General features: G+C 37.9%; 1 protein-coding gene and 1 long non-coding RNA gene across 3 annotated transcripts in view; one reads left to right on the plus strand and one right to left on the minus strand.

Moving 5' to 3' along the window:
* Positions 1-20,642, minus strand: part of LOC307161906 — a 642,191-nt gene that overhangs the window by 311,558 nt on the left and 309,991 nt on the right. The gene's annotated exons all lie outside the window — the stretch shown is intronic.
* LOC307161892 (CUGBP Elav-like family member 5) overlaps positions 1-20,642 on the plus strand; it is a 171,877-nt gene that overhangs the window by 128,015 nt on the left and 23,220 nt on the right. For both annotated transcript variants that reach the window (XM_079876837.1, XM_079876838.1), the window contains exons 4-6: positions 5,498-5,626; positions 8,382-8,461; positions 15,995-16,153. In XM_079876837.1, the coding sequence (XP_079732963.1) occupies positions 5,498-5,626; positions 8,382-8,461; positions 15,995-16,153 (368 nt within the window). The remainder of the gene's footprint in view (positions 1-5,497; positions 5,627-8,381; positions 8,462-15,994; positions 16,154-20,642) is intronic.

Here is a 20,642-nt window from a genome sequence, read left to right on the forward strand (position 1 = left end):
TAACTCACAATTGCAACTTTATATCACACAATTCTGACTTTATAACTCACAATTTCAACTTTATATCACACAATTCTGACTTTATAACTCACAATTGCAACTATATATCACACAATTCTGACTTTATAACTCACAATTGCGAGTTTTTATCACAATTCTGACTTAATAACACGCAATTGCAACTTTATTTCACGCAATTCTGACTTTATATCTCACAATTGTGAGTTTATATCACACAATTCTGACTTTATAACTCACAATTTCAACTTTTTTCACACAATTCTGACTTTATAACTCGCAATTGCAACTTTATTTCACGCAATTCTGACTTTATATCTCGCAATTGTGAGTTTATATCACACAATTCTGACTTTATAACACACAATGGCGAGGAAAAAAATCTGAATTGTGAGATAAAAAGTCATAAAATTACCTTTTTTATGTTTTATTCTGTGGCGGAAACAAGCTTCCATAATTTTGAGCGTTTCAGATTTGCTGAAATGGGATTTTGGAGAGATGAGACAGTTTGTATGAATAGCTAATGCTAAAAACATACTTCACACAAGCATGCAGTTGAACGTTAATTTGAACTAGATTGCTCTGCAAGATTCTCTTCATTTTAGTGGCACTTTTGGCAACACTGAGAATGCATTTATGTACTTGCACATTTCATAATGCATTTCAAGCATGCTTAAAGTCACCATGAAATCAAAATGGACAATGATTGTTTTTTTATGAAATATTACAGAATTTATTATATATGATTTATCCATGCACATCATTATTTTCTTTTAAATGTGCTTCGTAATTTTTACTCAAAATAACTTCAGAGAAGAGAAGAGATGAGGGCGGGGCAACCTGTCAGTCACATGAGATCCACCAATAGCAAACCACAACCATTCAATCAATTCTCCAATGACAAAATCAAGCGCCGCCCAACATTTGTTCTTGTTCGAGAAGCCATTTCACTCGGATATTCGACACAATAGAGAAGAAAAGATGGTGCGCAACTACTTTTTCATGCCGACTTTAAGTAGAAGCGTTTGCGTTCACTTCTTCTTGGGGTCTAGATGGTGGAAGACAACAATTCCTCCAGATGTTATTCATTCATGTTATAAACTCATCCTTCAGACGATGTCCACACACACACTGCTTCCCATTTTTACTCCAAACCCCAATGGCACATTTTAAACGTGTGTGTGTGTGTGTGTGTGTGTCCTTTATTGCTGAAGAGGTCTTGAACATTAAAGTTCCCTCCGGCACAAAGAAGCACAGCTCAGGACTGCACACGTTTAACTCATCCTTGCATCATCTCTCCTTCCCTTTCCCACTTTTTCTCATGTCCCTTCAGCCTCTCCCGCTTCTCCGTTCTCATTTCTCTGATGCCTTTCTCTCACAGAACAATGGGTTTTTCCTCACACATTAATGCACATACTCCTATGAAATAAAAATGAAATCTTATTTTCAATGCTAGAAAACCTCTTTAGAGTAAATGTTACATAAAGGTTGGTCATCACCTTCCTATCACGATACTATTATAGTTTTTATTGATATTTTGACTGTTTTTATATTTTCCATTTTCATTTTGTTAATTTAGTTTTTCTCATTTGTACTATATTAGTATTTGTATTATGTATAGTTTTTTGTTATTTTAGTACATCAAGTTAAAATAAATGAAAATGAGAAATGTTTTTTTGAAAATGAGAAAAAAAAAATTGTTACTTGAAATAAAATAAACGTTACCTGACATAAAATATATATGTAAAAAAAACGTAAACTTATTGTATTTCAGCTATCTCCGCTAATAACTTTATCTATATCGGTAGTTATAAAAGACTGGTAGAGTCCACACCACAACTGCACAGGGAAACAATATTATTAAAATCACATTCAGAACGATTTTATTTTTCCAGCTGATGAACGATGAAAACATAGACATCAAATCCGTCACTTCCTCTCGAGGCGCCGTGTACACGTGTGTAATGCAGATCGCTAGGCTTCGGAGCAGAGCTGGTGTGTGTAGATTGCCACGGACCCCTGGGAGGGAGGGGCTAACAGATTAGACTCATGAATATTCAACATGCTAATGAGAAGCAAATGAAGGGGTCTGTGCGGATAATTAGAATTGTGGCCAGCAGGATCTGGCACGAGAGAGCGAGAGAGAGACGCTTCAGTGGTCTAATATAAATTGTAAATATGGTGTCTCAGTAGTATGCGTTTATTGACGGATAAGGTAATTTATCTGCATCATCAGCAATTGAGTCTGTCTGTCAATCAAAGTGACAGTTCCCGAGAGGAGCTCTTTATTGCACACAGCTTGCCCGAGAGATTCGATGGTAAAATACTTTCTTCTGTCCCAGCTTATTATGCGGAGACAACTTTTAAGTAAGGTTGATTTCCCACACTGTGACTGTGGTGCTGTTTGTTTGAGCATCTCAAGAAGGATTAGCTTTAGTTGAACGTGTTTAGGAGTTGTTCAATTCCATGTGGCTCCACTACTAGTGCTGGAATCGCACTCTTCAGTGAATGAGATCTCCGTGATGTTTCATTTAATCTTAATATTTCTCCTAAATGATAGTTCAGTAAGAGTATATAAAGCTATAAAATGATTGTGGAGCAGCTCAGATCATTTGATGAGACTTGTTTGAGTTTATATTGAGATCCCTGAGCCACTGTTGCTATTGTTAACTATAAAATATTAAAAATTGTTTTTGGTAATTGAAATAAAGCTGAAATAAAATTATAATAGGTAAATATAAATATTAGATAAAAAAAAAAGAGTGAACATTAGAAAATGTTAACTAACTGAAATAAAATACTGTAATTTGAATTAAAATGACTAAAACTGAAAAAGAAACTAAAGAAATAAGAAACCAATAAAAATGACGCAACACATTACAAAATTAAAATGAAAACTGAAAATATTAAAATAAAAGTGAATTCAAAATATTAGTAAATAAAAACTATTATAATATATAAACAACACAAAAATAGCAATCTTCTCAGAAACTCGAGGACACATGTGAGATCAAGAGAAACGTCTGAGAAACAGGAGACTTGAGCAAACATGTCCAGTTATTCTCCATATATTTCTATTGCTGCCGAGGAGACACAATTGTGATAATAAGGATATGTTCACACTTGTAGTTAGTTTGGTCCTGACCAAAACAACAACAACAACAAAAAAAAAAACACATACGGTATTCCTGGTCCGCTTAGCGTTCACATTGGCATTTTAATAGATACCGAACCTAAAGTCATGTGAATATATTCACAATCTGATTGGTCGGCTTTTATAGTGTATATTTTGCGTCGGAACTTACCGAACAACAATGCTGTGTCCTGGGATAAATGCTCTCGTTGTGTGTGTGTCGCTACATATGATGGTATTCTGACCAGCTGAGAACTCGTGAAGAGTTTATAAATGTGTAAAGGAGTCAAAACAGCGTCAGGAATCCCTCCATCACACAAACCAAGATCTGCTATGAGGAGACGCGCTTCTGATGCCTGAACTGAACTGTGATGAGCATCATCTCGACTATGATGAGAAAAAACAGGTTTGCCTGAACATTCTGTCCTTTTTAGGATCACATCTTGTGACATCATGTCCTGTTTTTGGTTTGTTTGTCATTCGATCCGCACCAGAGTTAGTTTTGAGGCGGACTGAGACTCATCTTTTCAGCTTGTTTGGTGTCACCAGGGTTCATATGACACGTTCACACTCATTCAAATGAAGCGCACTAACAGAGCAATCGCACCAGGGTTCGTTTTAATCCAACCAAACATGCGTAAACACCCTAAAGAGATCTCACTGCTTCTCTTTCCTATGAGTCTATTTCTAGAGAGCGTCAGCGCCAGTGAACAAAGCACAATTTCTGCGTATTGCCTGGTGTGTGTGTGTGTGTGTATGTGTGTGTGTGTGTGAGGTGGTTTCTCTCATTAAAGGCTACAGGTCAGAGATCCGCAGCACTGCAACTCAAATGCAATAGTCTGCAACCCGGCGGCACAGAAAGATGGAGAGAGAAAGATCTCAAAGACTTACTGCCTGCAAAGCACTGAACCCCCACACACACACGCACACACACACAAATGATGCAACTTGGATTCAAGGGTAAACAGCCAGGGAATGTGTGTTTGGATGGTAAAAGCGCGCGTGTCGCTGTGAGATGTTTGTATGTATGAGTGTCTCAGTGCCGAGAGTCTGTTGTTTTATACATGCTGTGTTGGTGTGTGTTTATTTTTATAGCTAACACAAGCAGTGCATCCACAGCTAGACTAAAACTCTGGGCACGTATCACACTACAGCTTAAGGAAACTGCAAATACATCGACTTCAATTGGGATGGAGCGTGGCTAGGACAAACACAAGGATTTGAGATTCACAATCTGAGAGAGACAGCCGACATCCATCGACCAATGAGAATTTGAGATTGGTGACTGGCACGACTCTCGTAATTCCCCTTAAAATTAATTATATATAAATAGAGAGAGAGAGAGAGAGAGAGAGAGAGAGAGAGAGAGAGATGGGTAGATTACTTACATATTGTAGTCGGTGACTGATTACAATTTACATGGCAAAAATGTTTGGTTAAAACGTAATATAATCTATTACAAGTACTTAATTTTTGTAATCTGATTATGTAATTCAGATCACATGTAATCAGTTACTACCCCACACTGTATATATTGTTTGCTACAGCTAAGTGAAAGCTTCACAGTCGTAACACATCCCAGAGGAGAGGTTAGTGAAGGATGTGCAGCCTTTACTGTTTCCATCAGGACCGTAAAGTGTGTGTGTGTGTGTGCGTGCAGGTTTTGGCCTTGCGTGGTACTTGATGGCGTTTTACTGCTGCTTTATATAGATCCAGCTCCCGTCTGTGTGTCTGGCGTTAGTGTGTTGCTGTATATAGCTCAGTGCTGATGGGGACACACTCATAAAGATGATAAAGTCTGCTGTGGCGTCAGGCTGGACACTCAGAGAGTGTGTGAGTGTGTGTGTGACACTCAAATGCACAAAATCACTGCTTACTATACAATTCAGTCTTAAGTGGGAGCCTTTTTGATTGATTGATTGGTTGATTGGTTGATTGGTTGATTGGTTGATTGATTGATTGATTGATCATTGATTGGTTGATTGGTTGATTGATTGATTGATTGATTGATTGTTCATTGATTGGTTGATTGGTTGATTGATTGATTGATTGATTGATTGATTGATTGATTGATTTAAAGTATCAGCTCAAAAGAGTCATTTGTTCATCAGTATCATTTGCTTGTGTCTGACTGTATGTTTACTATTGAGTTTAGATGCATCAGAAAGATATGTTGTTTATTTATTGTTTTGGGATTATTTGACAATATTCAGGGTTATCCTTTCATCACATTTGATACAATGAATACGTTCTGCCCTGAGGCCTGCAAAATTGGACTGTGAAAGCAGATCAAATCTGAGATGATCCAGTAGAAGTTTATATTCTGTCTTTGTGCTTGTATTTCAGAGGACCGGAAGCTGTTTGTGGGCATGTTGAATAAGCAGCAGACGGAAGAGGACGTGTACCGCTTTTTCGAGCCGTACGGAGTCATTGAAGAGTGCACCGTATTACGAGGCCCTGATGGAAACAGTAAAGGTGAGTTGTAGTTGTATCTCTCTTCAGTATTCACAGCAGTTTTTGTGCTAGCTAGTGAATGACAGGCATCCGCGTGTTCTCGTCGGAGATGTGTTTTATATTCTGAGCAGTTAAAGAATAGTGACCTTCTACAGAAAAAGACAAAGTCAAAACAAACAAACAGAAAAGCAGCGTTCAACCTTGAGTGCCGTAGCAGAAGTGCTGTCATTTACACATTACGTTTCACTGCGTCAGTCTATTCAAACACACGCACGTCAACCCGACGCTCCTCTGAAACACTTAGTGATGGGTTTCTCATCACTAACACAAGCCTTTCCGCCGCAGGGTGCCGATACCACCTGACAAACCCCGGCACAGGCCAGGCAGGAGTTATTTACTCAGACTCCAAACGCTGCGTTCATTAACACACTGCAAGAGGGAAAAGTGTCAGAAAGGTCAATCGTGTTTGAAATGTGTGAAGAGGGAATCGACGTAAGAGATTTTGAACTCAACATGAAAGCATGAAGGTTTGATGATCAGCAGCGCATCCGATCACATGACCCTCCACTGCACAGATATGCTGTGATCAGGGCTTCACATTAACACCCGCCAAACGAGGCTGTATTTCAGCAGTGGCGTGTAACGCAGTCTTTGGATTTTGTATATAATATCTCTTTTAAAGTCTTTTAAAAAGGCATCTGAAATAATAAACTAAGTGCAATGTAGTGTTGTCAAAAATATCGATTTTGCAATACATATCGATATTGAACTGATCTGAAACACTTCCAATACTCATTTTCCGCAGAATAGATAGACGACACCAGCTGTGCTTTCTCTCTCTCTCTCTCTCTCTCTCTCTCTCATCTCTCCGACAGCGAGTGACACACAAACCCGCCTCAATCACTCACTCATTTCATTTTGCTGTTACAGGGCTTGAATTTCCCCATGGGATTGTGCGTGTATTGCACATACTTTAACACATTCCTGCAGATTTTGTGCTCAAACACCCAAAGTGCGGCACATAAAGCCCCCTCTCAGGACTAAACTGAGTTCTTTTGCGCTTCTTATAGCGCTTAAACAGTCAAACACACACAATATAATGTCAAAAAGCCGGTCTTGGCGAGTATTCATGTAAATACAGTCAGTTATGTCTTAAGTGAACGTAAACAGTTGAGAAAGAAAACGCATGTGTAACAGTATAATGGATCCGTGCATCAGGTCTTTAAGTGACAGCAAATTTTTATGAGATATTGTCAGTTTTTCCCTATGGTATATGGTATAAATTGTGGCCAGTGAAAATGCTGAGTGGCTAGTAACTTTAGAAAACCACTAGCCACTAAAAGACACTTTGCTTGCTAAAAAAGTATGAACTATGAATCAGATGACAGAAGGCATGTTGGAGATTGTGTGCAAAAGGTTTTGCAGCAAAGTTTTCATCATATTGGTAATTAAGAAATGTTTGTATCAAATCTTATACAGCAGGCTTTGTAGAGTTAGGCCATGTCCACACTAATACGTTTTCGTTTGAAAACGTATATTTTTCTCTCCGTTTTGGCCTTCTGTCCACACTGAGATGGCGTTTTTATTAATGAAAACGAAGCTTTTTGAAAACGCACTCCAAAGTGGATACATTTGAAAACGCCGTTTTCGCGTTGTAGTGTGGACTGAGAAACCGGTGGTGTTTAAAAACGATGACGGAAATTTAGTCATTAGTCAGAATTGTGTGATAACTTCATTATTTATTTTTCCATCTGAATCATGTCAGTGATCTTTTGTGGGGTTTTACGCATGCGCAGTAAAGGTGAATTTAGCGTTTTCAGGCGTTTTTCAAAAGTTTCTCATCTACACTGAAACGTTCGAAAACGCCTGAAAACGCTAGTGTGGACGGAGAGCGTTTATAAACCAAAACGCCGTTTTCAAATGTATCCGGATTAATGTAGACGTAGCCTTAAAAACACTTTTAAGAGATATCATGGAGTTCTTGGAAGGATAATGTGCTCTAAGGGTGTGTTCACACTTGTAATTCAGTATGCTTGGTATGTTTGATCCGGACAAAAAAAAAAGTCCTGCTCCGCTTAGCGTTCACATTGGCATTTTAACACTGAACCTAAAGATACCGAACCTAAAGGCACAGGGATACATTTATGGCGTATATTTTGCGACAAAACTTACCGAACATCCAAACAATGCTGTGTCCTGGGATAAATGCGCTCGTTGTGTGTGTGTAGCTACATATGATGGTATTCTGACCAGCTGAGAACCCGTGTAGAGTTTATAAATGTGTAAAGGAGTCAAAACAGCGTCAGGAATCCCTCCGTCACACACACCAAGATCTGCTGTGAGGAGACGCGCTTCTGATGCCTGAACTGAACTGTGATGAGCAACATCACGACTATGACAGCATGAGCATTCTGTAGTCCATGTTGCGTTCTTATTTCTTTCGGACTGCATTGTTTGGAAGCGGACCGAGATCCATCTTTTCAGCATCTCGATCCGCTTGTTTGGTGTCACCAGGGTTCAGATGTTCACAATTATTGAAATGAACCGCACTAACAGAGCAATCGCACCAGGGTTCATTTTAATCCAACCAAACATGCCAAGTGTGACACACCCTTAGAAACAGCAGTGAGTGTTAGTGTTTGTGAGCACGTCTTCTCTCTCATCTCCAGTGTTGCATTCACCAGAGACACACAGTTCTCTGCAGAAAACCTCCACTGCTGTTCCTCATTATTTCTATGCTTGTGTGTGTGTGTGTGTGTGTGTGTGTATTTTGCAGGTTGTGCCTTTGTAAAGTTTTCAACACACACCGAGGCTCAGTCTGCCATCAGCGGGCTGCACGGGAGTCAGACCATGCCTGTGAGTACAACTACACACATGCTGCTTTTATGAGCTCGTATTAATAGAGATGACAAGAATTTATTTTTAATTTTAGACATTTACTCACAAGGTAAAATTACCTAACAATACACTTTCTCCTACACATTTTGACCTAAAATGCAGAATAAATGAATGGATATGATATGCGTCAAGTTATACACTCACAATGTCATTTGTGAACACACACGTTCATGTAACAGCGAGCGCACACTCACACAGCTGATGTTGAAGCCGGTGAGCTGCTGTCATGTGTTGAGCTCAAACAGCATCAGTGCCAATATAAGTGCAAATGAGCTGCTGTCATCCTACCTTCTCTTCTGAATGGAGGACTAGCTCACTGCTTACTACACACTAGTGTACCGCACAAACCGAGACCAAGACCACAATGTGTTGGAACCAAGACTTGCCATCCAATCACATTAATCACATTCACAAAAATCAGACAATACACGGCAGTATAGTGATATCCTCGCAGTTGTGGTGTTGACCGGTCTTGAAGTCCTCAGTCTTAGACCGAGACAGATTGTGTACAAATGCAGTCGAGACCGAGACAAGAACAAGACCTTCAGAAAAGGTCCTAAAACCGGCCTTGAGTACTACAAGACTACTACTACACAGATACTGCAGTGCATACTATTTGTTTGTTTGTTTTTGCAAATAACAAAAATGAGAATCTTAATTAGGGGGATTGCATTATATTAATTTTAATAGTTCAAAATCAAATTGATCAAAACATTTTAGTTATTTTACAGTCTGCTAACAAAAAGTAGCTAAATAAGGGGCAATATCTTTTAAATGTATCAAAATAACTAACTATATAAACTGTCTTAACATATTTTTATTTTATCTTACAACTGCATTTTATTTAATTATTTGTATTAATCATAAACCTATTTATTTATACAAATAAATTATTTAATATTTAACTCGCACATGCAAACAATGAGAATCTTAATTAGGGTGATTGCATAATATTAATTTTCCGCTAATGAAAAGTAGCTAATTAAAGGGCAATATCTTTTTAAATATGTCAAAATAACAAACTCTCAAAACTATTTTATTTATTTATTTACTATATTATTGTTCATAAAATGTTTTATTTTTTATTTTAATTTTATTTAATATTAACTTGCACAAACAACGATGTGATAATTATGTGTTAGATGTGATATTCATTTTAATATTTAATAATAATAAATATTCAGTTTCAGTCATGATTTCAGAAGACTTGGATTATAGCTACTTTATGATGCTTTTGCATGAATTTCGCAATAGTTGCATGGAAAAGAACTGCTGTTACAACATTCCTTTTGTGCTTCATGGAAGAAGTTATACAGGTTGGAAATGTCATGACGGTAGATAAATTATGACAGAATTTTCGCAGAATTTTGGTGAAAAATCTATTTTGCAGAATTCCACAGCTTTTACGGCAAAATCAGCACACAAAAAAAAATGCTGCAGATTGTTCACGGGCCATCTGGGTATTCCTTTCACAGAGAAAAATGTACAGTATATGTATTACGTATGAAATATAGTATGCTATTCTGAACATTTCCTTTTTATTCTACAGCTCACACTCGTTTTATCACACTCTGCATGTTTTCCCACCTCTCTCTCTCTCTCTCTCTCTCTATCTCACACTCGAAGGTTCAGATGAATAATTCCTCTGCCACACATTGAAAGGACAGATAAAGAGGTGTATTTCTCCATCCCCTGAGAGCAGGACAAGAAGTAGAGAGAAAGAAGCGGACAGGGAGGGCTACAGAAGATCAAACCGAGGGAAAACACACTCTTACAGTGTCTAACTGTCACAGAGAAGGAAGACAGGTAGTGCAGGGATGCTTCTGATGAACCACTGTGAATGTGTGTTTAGCGATCAGCTCAACCTTGAGAGTAATTATCCTCAAATGAAACGTTCAAGGCCGTATCTCACACTCACACAGTTTGCATACCGATAATTAAAGCATCTACATATTCGACGACAGAATGAAAGATTGAAAGTCTTGTTCCAAAACCTTGTGAGCTTCCAACGTAGGCACCATTTCAAGCCTTAAAGAGGACATGTTATGCAATTTTTACATTTTTAACTTTCTTTAGTGTGTAATGTTGCTGTTTAAAGGGATGGTTCGGAGTAAAATCAACCTAGGGTCCTTTGCACCATGACCTCGAGCCAAACACCCCCCAGAAGCCTTTTTTCCCTTGGTCGAACATTATTAAAGTTAGAGCTTATTTGGAGATATCAGCCGAATGTCTTAGTGCAGGCGCTAATGGATCCAAGGTTGTATCTGGTAAATTACCCCACTAATAATGCCCAGAATGGCACCAAACTTCTACAGTAGTACAAATAGGTTCTGGACTCATAAAACAAGGGATTGGAAAGTTTGTAAGTACATCAGGAGTTTATTTAAATATCACTTGCCTGATGGCTAATGCTACCGCTAACCGGCACGTCAAGGTCACTTCCGTGATTTGGGAAAAGCCCATAAAAGTCCTGGCAGAAAGCGATGCATCCCTTTAAGCATGAAAAAGGTCTGCAGATTTACAAAGCACAGCAGAAGTTATTCTCTATATCATTGTCAGTGTTTCTGAACTCCCTGAAACGCCTCCATTGTAGTTTTCTTAAAGGAATGAACACATCAAAATATTGCTCATTTAAATAATTTATTCGCAGGATAAAGGGGCGGGGCCTGGTTGAGTTAGTTAGCAGTGTGTTGAAACTCGCGGTTATGGTAAGGGGCGGGACATTTCCTAAACACACTCAAAGTGCTTGACCAATCACAACTGACCAATCAGAGCACAGTGTGCTTTTCAGAAGGAGGGGCTTTATAGAGACAGGAACTAAACAGAGCGTTACTGACAGACTGGGAGGAGACGAGCTGCAGCAATGGAGAATTTGTGAAAAATAAGTTGTTTTTTAATCATTCAAGCATGAAAACCTGTTCTAGTAGAGCCCGAAAACAAAATCAAGACTTTGTGAAAGATCATAATAGGTCCTCTTTGAAATTTGAATGTGACTAGTTTCCTCAAGGTCAGGAAAGTGCGTGTTTCACAGACTTACTTTGTGATTTTAATTCTGTCTAAATCAAACAAGTCTGTATTTTTCCTGAACAAAATTACAAAGCAAATGACCCACCCTGAGAAATCTAATCCTGTCCGCATAGCGATGTCTGTGATTACGGTATATTGTTTTCACAAAGCCTCTCCTAATTTATTTTGACTTATTGAATGTCCGTTATATTGTTTCCTGGTGCAACTTCATTATGGATTTAGACCTTTTGCCAAATGTCTGGGTAAGAACAGCTGGCGGGTTTAGCACTGATGGCATCCCATCTGACTTAAACAGAGAATTAAATCTGATGGGGAGATTCAGATCACTAACTGCTCAGAACAGCATCATCAGGTATAATCTTCACTTATATCAATGTTTTCTTTTTATATAAATAAAAAATTAATCACAGACTACTATTCAAAGTTGGAGGTCAGTAAAAATTCGGCAAGGATGCATTAAATTGATCAAAAGTGACATTTATAATGTTACAAAATATTTCAAATAAATGTTGTTCTTTTGAACTTTCTATTCATCAAACAATCCTGAAAATAAATGTATTGTGGTTTCCACACAAATATGAAGCAGCACAACTGTTTTCAACCAGAAATGTTTCTTGAGCAGCAAATCAGCATGTTAGAATGATTTCTGAAGGATCATGTGACACTGAATATTTTCAGCTTTGGATCACAGGAATAAATTACATTATAAAATATATTCAAATAGGCAGTTACTTTAAATTGTAATAACAGTTCACAATATTACTGTTTTTACTGTATTTTTGATTAAATAAATGCAGCCTTCTTTCAAAACAACTTTTAAAAATATAAAAATTACTAAACATAGTCTTACAGTCCCCAAACTTTTGAACGGTAGTGTAAATTAGACGATCCCAGGATGCAATGCGAGAAGGTTGTTGAAAACATCCATCTGAGATGACAGACAAAGCAAGGGAAATGTTGATTAGAATTTGCATATTGCAATTTATTTTGATGCAGTTGCTGCTAATAGTGCATTCAAAACTGGTTACTTTTGAAATTCCATTTTAGTTTAGATGCTGCAGGTGAAGGCAGTCGACAGCGAGGAAGCTCACTAGGTTTTTGGACCAGAGCCAGTGAGAGAGTGTTAAGCTGTACTGAGTTTCAGGGACATTTTAATAGTTCCTCATTACACATTCAGAGCCATGCGTTGAGTTAGCAAAGGCCTCATTAACAGCTCAGCCTTACAGTTTGTTTGAGCCCTGCAGAGCCAAACTTTCCACCATACCAATTTTAATGCATTCAGATATTTCAGCATCATTTTACAGCTTGTCACAATGATGTTCAATGTCAGATCTCTCAAACCTGTCCTGACAGTCCAGCTTCTTACAGAGTAGGTGTCTAATACACCTTTACAAAAAATACTTAATTTGACACTCATGTTTCTTACTACTCCTAAATATTTTATGGATGTAACGATACAAGATTTTCTGATACCAATGTCCAATTGTTTAGAATGACATCTGCTGATAGATACTGATAGTTTGGTGTTTTGCTTTTAATACCTTGTTTCAAATTAATGATAATGATTCTTTTAGAAAGTTATACTGATAAACTCACATTAACTAAATGCCGAACATTAAATTAAGATTTCTAAACCTTTTGGATGTTCTTAATTCACAATAACATGAACTGAATTCTAAAATCCTCCTGTTTTGCTCACAATCACTCATAATTTCCCTCGATTAAAGGTGCAGTAAGCGATTTCTGAGAAACAGTTGAAAGTGAATCGGACCGAGAAGCACAACACACTTGTGGCCAATCAGCAGTAGGGGGCGTGTCCACACATGATGGGGGAGGAGAGAGAGTGAGCCAATCAGCAGTAGGGGGCGTGTCCACTCATGATGGGAGAGAAGAGAAAGTGAGCCAATCAGCAGTAGGGGGCGTGTCCACACATGATGGGGGAGGAGAGAAAGTGAGCCAATCAGCAGTAGGGGGCGTGTCCACACTTGATGGGGAGGAGAGAGGCTGAGCCAATCAGCAGTTCGGGGCGTGCCCACTCATAATGGGGGAGGAGAGAGAGTGAGCCAATCAGCAGTAGGGGGCGTGTCCACTCATGATGGGAGAGAAGAGAAAGTGAGCCAATCAGCAGTAGGGGGCGTGTCCACACATGATGGGGAGGAGAGAAAGTGAGCCAATCAGCAGTAGGGGGCGTGTCCACACATGATGGGGGAGGGGAGAGAGAGAGAACCAATCAGCAGTAGGGGGCGTGTCCACACTTGATGGGGAGGAGAGAGGCTGAGCCAATCAGCAGTTCGGGGCGTGCCCACTCATAATAGGGGAGGAGAGAGAGTGAGCCAATCAGCAGTAGGGGGCGTGTCCACTCATGATGGGGGAGGAGAGAGAGCCAATCAGCAGTAGGGGGCGTGTCCACACATGATGGGGGAGGAGATAGAGAGAGACCAACCAGAGATCAACCAGTCTGTGTGCATTAGTGCATTAATGCAGCAGTGCATCAGTTCAGAACAGCATTATGATTTTTTTAAAGACTCACTCACAGCAGAATTAGTATTTCCACTCGAGAGACATAGTCTTCACACACAGCATGAGTTCCAATGCATTTTTCCGCCTGCTTTTGCTTGACAGGATATATGTCTATATCGGCTGATGTCTGATCATAGTGAGGATAATTGCTTTTATCAGCCAATACTGATTATTGGCCCATATATTGGTGCATCCCTAAAAGAAATGCAAAATCACAATAAAGTGGCAGTGACGTGTGTGTTTGTGTAGGATGCACACATACAGTACGAGACAGTAATGGCCTGCACCCTTCAGAGTGCTCTCTTCAGTGATGCTCACTCTCACCCATAATCTGCACTGAAGTGCTGTGTAGGCTTATGATCAGGCATTACAAATCCCCAGAGGTGCAGACCTTCAGGGTCTTTCTCTCTCTCTGTCTCTCAGATGAGGGGAATATTCTGGCCTTTAGGGATGAAAGGTCAAGTGGTGCAGTAAATCATCAAGAGCCTTTTAATGAGCCTGTGTGTGTGTGTGTGTGTGTGTGTGTGTGTGTGTGTGTGTGTGTGTGTGTGTGTGTGTACTTGTACAACTATCTTTGTGAGGACCAGTTTGAGTTTTAGACCATTGGAGTGAGGACAAAGGGAGTAAAGTGAGGACATTTTGGCCGGTCCTCACTTTCTGAGAGCCTTTAAAGGCCTGTTTGAGGGTCAAGACTTGGTTTTAGGGATAAGGTTATAATGAGGTTAAGGGTGGGATTAGGGTCAGGGTTCGGGTTAGGCACTAGTCCTAGTCTTTTTAAGTCATATGTTAGCTTTATTACAGCCTTATTTGGAGGGGTAGATTAAATTTGGAAGCTAAATTAGTTGTTTTTAGTGCAAGAAACGAACATTTCTACAAAATGAAATATGCAACAAAAGTGTAGAATATGATGATTTTAATTCATGTGTATAAGCATGTGCATGTTGTGCTTGCCCCTTAAGGGACAAAAATGACATTGGTGGGAAAATAAATTTCAGTGCTTTTTGTGTTCACTTGCAAAATGTTTGCTTTCCCCTGAGAAGCTCAAATGAACGCAAAAGTTTTGCAAGCGAACGCAAAGTTTCTCGGGGAACACGGAACTTTTGCAAGCAAACGCAAAAGCATTGAAATATGTCTTTTACTCCCATCTCATATTTTCTTCCATCATCATGTCCTTTTAGGGGCTCCATATATTGCAGGGTCATCCTACAGTGCATATTTTGCCTAAAATGTTAATCAACTTTCATGCAACATGTTTTTTCTTGCATAGATGTACCCCAATTAACACAAACTTTTCAACCACTTGACAGGCAAATGCCCCCAGTCGTGTTTTCTCAACCTCACTTTGAAATAAAGTTTATATATAAATTTCTAAATTAGCAATTTTAAGTATTAGTATATATATTTACTTATTCTCTTTGACATAAAATACAAATTATTGATACATATTTAAATTAAAGTAGTTAACGTCCCTCAAACTCCAGTCCACCCTGTTACATCGGTGCTATTTGCCCTTTGAAATCTTAAAGGTATGCCCTAAATCACATGACTTGCTAGAAGTGACATAATTTCCTTTCGGGTAAAGCAACTCAGTCATAAACTTCTCTCTTCTCCCCATTTTTAGGTGACTTATCTAATAGCCTAAAACATAACAGTCCACCCTGTTGTATCAATTTCTTCTGAACATGAAAATGGTAATCCCTAAATGTTAATCTTCTGCTAGCATTTTGTTCTTTCCTAGTAATGGGCCTGAAATTGGCTGCAAACGTCCACCCTGTTACACACTGTATTGTAAATATGGCATGTAACATGCCATAAAATGTGAGTGAAATCTGAAATATGTGGTCAGGATTATTAGGTTAAACTAGCCTGAGCTTGACCGGTGTGTTTGTGTGATTCTCCCTGCAATGTTACTGATATGTACAACCGTTCATGTGTCTCTCGCAGGGAGCTTCGTCGAGTTTGGTGGTAAAGTTCGCTGACACCGATAAAGAGAGGACCATACGCCGCATGCAACAGATGGTGGGTCAGTTTGGCATCTTCAACCCCACCGTGGCCCTGCCGTTCAGCACCTACAGCAGCACCTACAGTACTTACACACACGCGGTGAGCACACACAACACGCTTCTGAAGTCGAACGGCCTCAGATTAATGAACGCTGTCCTTGTCTCAAGACGTTTTTCACTCTGCTGAATAATGCATGAACATCATTTCAATTCCTGACCCATGAATACTTGCAGAAAAGCGCAAGAGTTCCCGTGCAATTTGAACTCTTGCTCCCATCGGACTCTTCAGAATATAAGTAACAGGAATCAAATTGATCCTGAGTGCCGTTTTTACAGTTTATTTGCATTTTGAATAGTTGGCTTTGATTATAAAGCACACTCTTATAACCTGTGGTTTTGAGTCCGCGTGATTGCCGAATATATTTAAGGTATGAAATTGATGAAAATAAGCAACATGCACTTTTTATTTAGTCATTAAGTTTCCTAAAGACATTGTAAAAAGACCAGGACTTCAATGTCGTGTGACTTACGAGTATTAAGTCCAAGATTTTCATAGCTTTTCTTATTTAAACTTTAGTAAACATGGCATTACAGTTTCTATGAATCAGTTCAAATTGTCAATTCCAGTGAACTCTGATTCAATAAATAGTTTGCACCAATCAATCAATCAATTAAAAAATGCACTGAAGTCTGCATGTAAGCCGTTTTTAATGTGCTTTGTAGGATTATTTAGGTGCATGTAAATGAAAATGATTAAATATCACTCTTCCTTGTGTCGTTTAATGGAAAACATGATTATTTTTAATGCTGTTTTACTTCTTATGTGAATCATTTAAATCAACTTGGCAGCCACGGCTGTTTCATTGAAATGATGGTTCCTTTTAAGCCATTTCAGAGAAAATACATAAATATATAGAGATATATATCAAATATTACCAAAAGGCTGAAAAATATCAAGATGATTTTTATTAGCTTCATCACCCTGGCCTAGTTCGGCACTCTTAGCGTGGTTGGAGAAGCCAAATGCGTCTTTGAGTAATTCATCTTCTTTAGATGAATCCCAGTTCATTTACGGAATGGATAATGTATTCAAAGCACATGGATTTCTGTGCATATTCATAAGCGTATTACTTGAAACGATAACGGCATTAGATACAGATTAAGCCTGTGATCTGATAGTGTGGAAGTTAGCCGCTATTTTAAATACTTTTTAGCTCATGGAGTCTCACAGAAGTGGGAAGTTTGAGGATCCGCATCACGTGTCAGACGGGCTCTATATATAGCATATACCCTGCAGGCCTTCGGTTTTAATTACACTGCGCTGAAGTGTGTGCATATGTGTGTGTGTGACATTTCAAACTACAGCTTTGATTTTATAATCCATACGATCCTTCGCCACAACCGCGTGCGCCTCCTCGCCATGTTAGCAGCTTGCTGCTTATTATCCTGTTCGTGCGTGAACATACTGGGATATCTGTGTGCAATTCCTTCTGTGACGTCTAAACATGGAGCCAACAGAAGGAAAACCCCCAGGTATCCCATCATCCACCTGTTCTGTGTCCCTGTACACAGTAAATACCACCACACATGTATAAACACACACAAAATCTGAATTGTGCACACAGAGGCATGCTGTCGACTGCATGAACACAGCCTCACAAAATGTGTCCGAATTCAGGAGCAGTACGGCAGGAATTCAGTGTTCATTTACTCATTAAAATACTATTTAAAGTTGTGTTATTATTTTTAATTAGATTTTCTGGTTTCATTTTAATTAAGGTTTTACTAATTTTGTTGTGTTCATTTTTTTTTTTTTAATTGCTATCATTTTTATTAAGTATTAGTTTTCTAGTTTTAGTTATTTTGGTACTTCAACCTGAGAAATATTGTCTTGGCAACTAGCTGAAATAAAATTATTTTTTTTGTATTTAATATGAATTTGAATATATTTATATTAATATTAAATGTAATATTTAAAATAAATATGACTATACTTTTTTAAGTATTAGTTTTTTGTTTGTTAAAGTTTAAGGTTGTTTTATATGTAATATTGATATGTTAATATTATATTTAATATAAATATGGCTATATTGTTTTTATTAAGTATTAGTTTTTAGTTTTAGTTATTTTAGTAATTCAGCCTAACCTAAACTAAATGAAAAGAGACGTATTTTCTTGCCAACTAGCTAAATTAAAATGTTTAAGTTTTTATTATTATTTGAATATTAATAGTAATTTTATATTTAACATTTAAATTAAATATGGCTATATCATTTTTATAAAGTATTAGTTTTTAGTTTGTTTTAGTTTTTTTATATTTAAAATAAGTATGTAAATGTAAAAATGTTATATTTAATAAATATAAAATGGACTATATCAGTTTTATTAAGTATTAGATTGGAGTTTTAGTTTTACTTATTCTAGTACTTCAACCTAAAGTAAATGAAAATGTGAAATATTGTCTTGGCATATAGCTGAAATAAAATTGGTTATTTTTTATTTAAATGAATATTAATATAAATTTAAATATTAAATTATTTAAATTTTTGAATATTAATTTAAAATTTAATATAAATATGACTTTATACTTTTTATAAGTAATAGGTTTTTTGTTGTAGTTTATATAAGTTTTATATTTAATACAAATGTAAGTTTCTATAAGTTTTATATTTAATATAAATATATAAATATAATATTTTATATTTAATAAATATGAAAATGACTATATCATTTTTATTAAGTTTTAGATTTTAGTTTTTATTTAGATTTTGTTATTTTAGAATTTCAACCTAAACTAAACAAAAATGAGAAGTATTTTCTTGACAACTAGCTGAAATAAAATAAGTGTAAGCTTTTTTATATTTAATTTTTTTTTTAATTTGGAGGGGGGGTGGATTTAGTTAACGATAATAACACTGGAAGTCTTTTTCTAAGGCGAGTTTTCTCTTTCAGTTCAGCTACTTAACATTAGTTAAACTGACAGTACCTACACACGAATAGTTACACATCTGGCTTAATAGCACAGATGTAGCATGCAAGCATAGAGTATGTGCATTCTAGATACACGCATAGCACATTACAGACCACATACACACAAACCCAGTTCTCTCAGCAGGTTCAGACTCTTCTTGCATGTAACCTGACTGATTTAAATTGCATGTGGATTATTTAAATGGGAATGAGTAGCACTTCAAACATTGCCTTAAATCGTGAAATCCTGCCCTAGGGGAAACAAACGAACACACACGGTCTCACACACACACACTAAGTGAAATAGACTATTCATTTTGGTCATAGTGTGATACGGCAGCACACAGGAGCTGTTGGGATTATACAACCTGCCAACAGCATTTGCATAATAGCATGAGAGCTTTTTAGGAAGATTTCTGGTTTGGGTTGAGTTGGTTAAAAAGTGTGCTGTGGTTTCAGAACCGTTTCATAAAGATTGCCAACTCTGACTGACAGTGAAGGGTGCAAAAGAAGACAGAATTATATAGAGTAGAATAGAACAGATCCACATAGAATTGAACAGAACCATATAGAATCTAACAAAGCAGAGTCACAGAATACAACAGAACAGAAAATAACCATTTACACCAACTTGACCAAGTTTGGACTCCCTTGATGTACATTAATCGCCCACTTTATTAGGTTAAGATGTTCAACTGCTTGTCAATGCAAATATCTAATTAGCCAATCACGTGGCAGCAACTCAATGCATTTAGGCATGTAGACATGATCAAGACGATCTGCTGGAGTTCAGACTGAGCATCAGAATGCGGAAGAAAGGATTTAAGTGAGTTTGAACGTGGCCTGGTTGTTGGTGCCAGACGGGCTGGTCTGAGTGTTTCAGAAACTGCTGATCTACTGGGATTTTCATGCACAACCATCTCTAGGGTTTACAGAGAATGGTCAGAAAAATAGAAAATATCCAGTGAGCGTCGGTTCTGTGGGTGAAAATGCCTTGTTGATGCCAGAGGTCAGAGGAGAATGGCCAGACTGGTTCAGCTGATAGAAAGACAGCAGAAACTCAAATAACCACACGTTCATCGAGGTCTGCAGAAGAGCATCACTGAACACACAACACGTCCATCCTTGAAGCAGAAGAGCTCTAGCAGCAGAAGACACACACCGGTGTCACTCCTGTCAGATAAGAACAGCAAACTGAGGCTATAATTCGAACAGGCTCACCAATATCGGACAATAGAAGATTGAAAAAAACTGGTCTTATGAGTCTCCATTTCTGCTGTGACATTCAGATGGTAGAGTCAGAATTTGGTGTAAACAACATGAAAGCTTGGATCCATCCTGCCTTTTGTCAGCAGTTCAGGCACAAAGCTCACATCATCTAAAACTGGTTTCTTGATCGTGACAGTGAGTTCACTAACCTCAAACGGACTCCACAGTCACCAGATCTCAGTCCAATAGAGATTTTTTGAGGTGTGGAGGAATGGGAGATTCGCATCATGGATGTTCAGCCGACAGCCGATCTGCAGAAACTGTGTGATGCGATCATGCCCATATGGACCAAAGCCTCTGAGGAATGTTTCCAGCACCTTGTTGAATCTCTGCCATCAAGAATTAAGGCA

Source organism: Squalius cephalus (genome assembly GCF_949319135.1).
Source record: "Squalius cephalus genome assembly, chromosome: 7".
NCBI lineage: Eukaryota > Metazoa > Chordata > Actinopteri > Cypriniformes > Leuciscidae > Squalius > Squalius cephalus.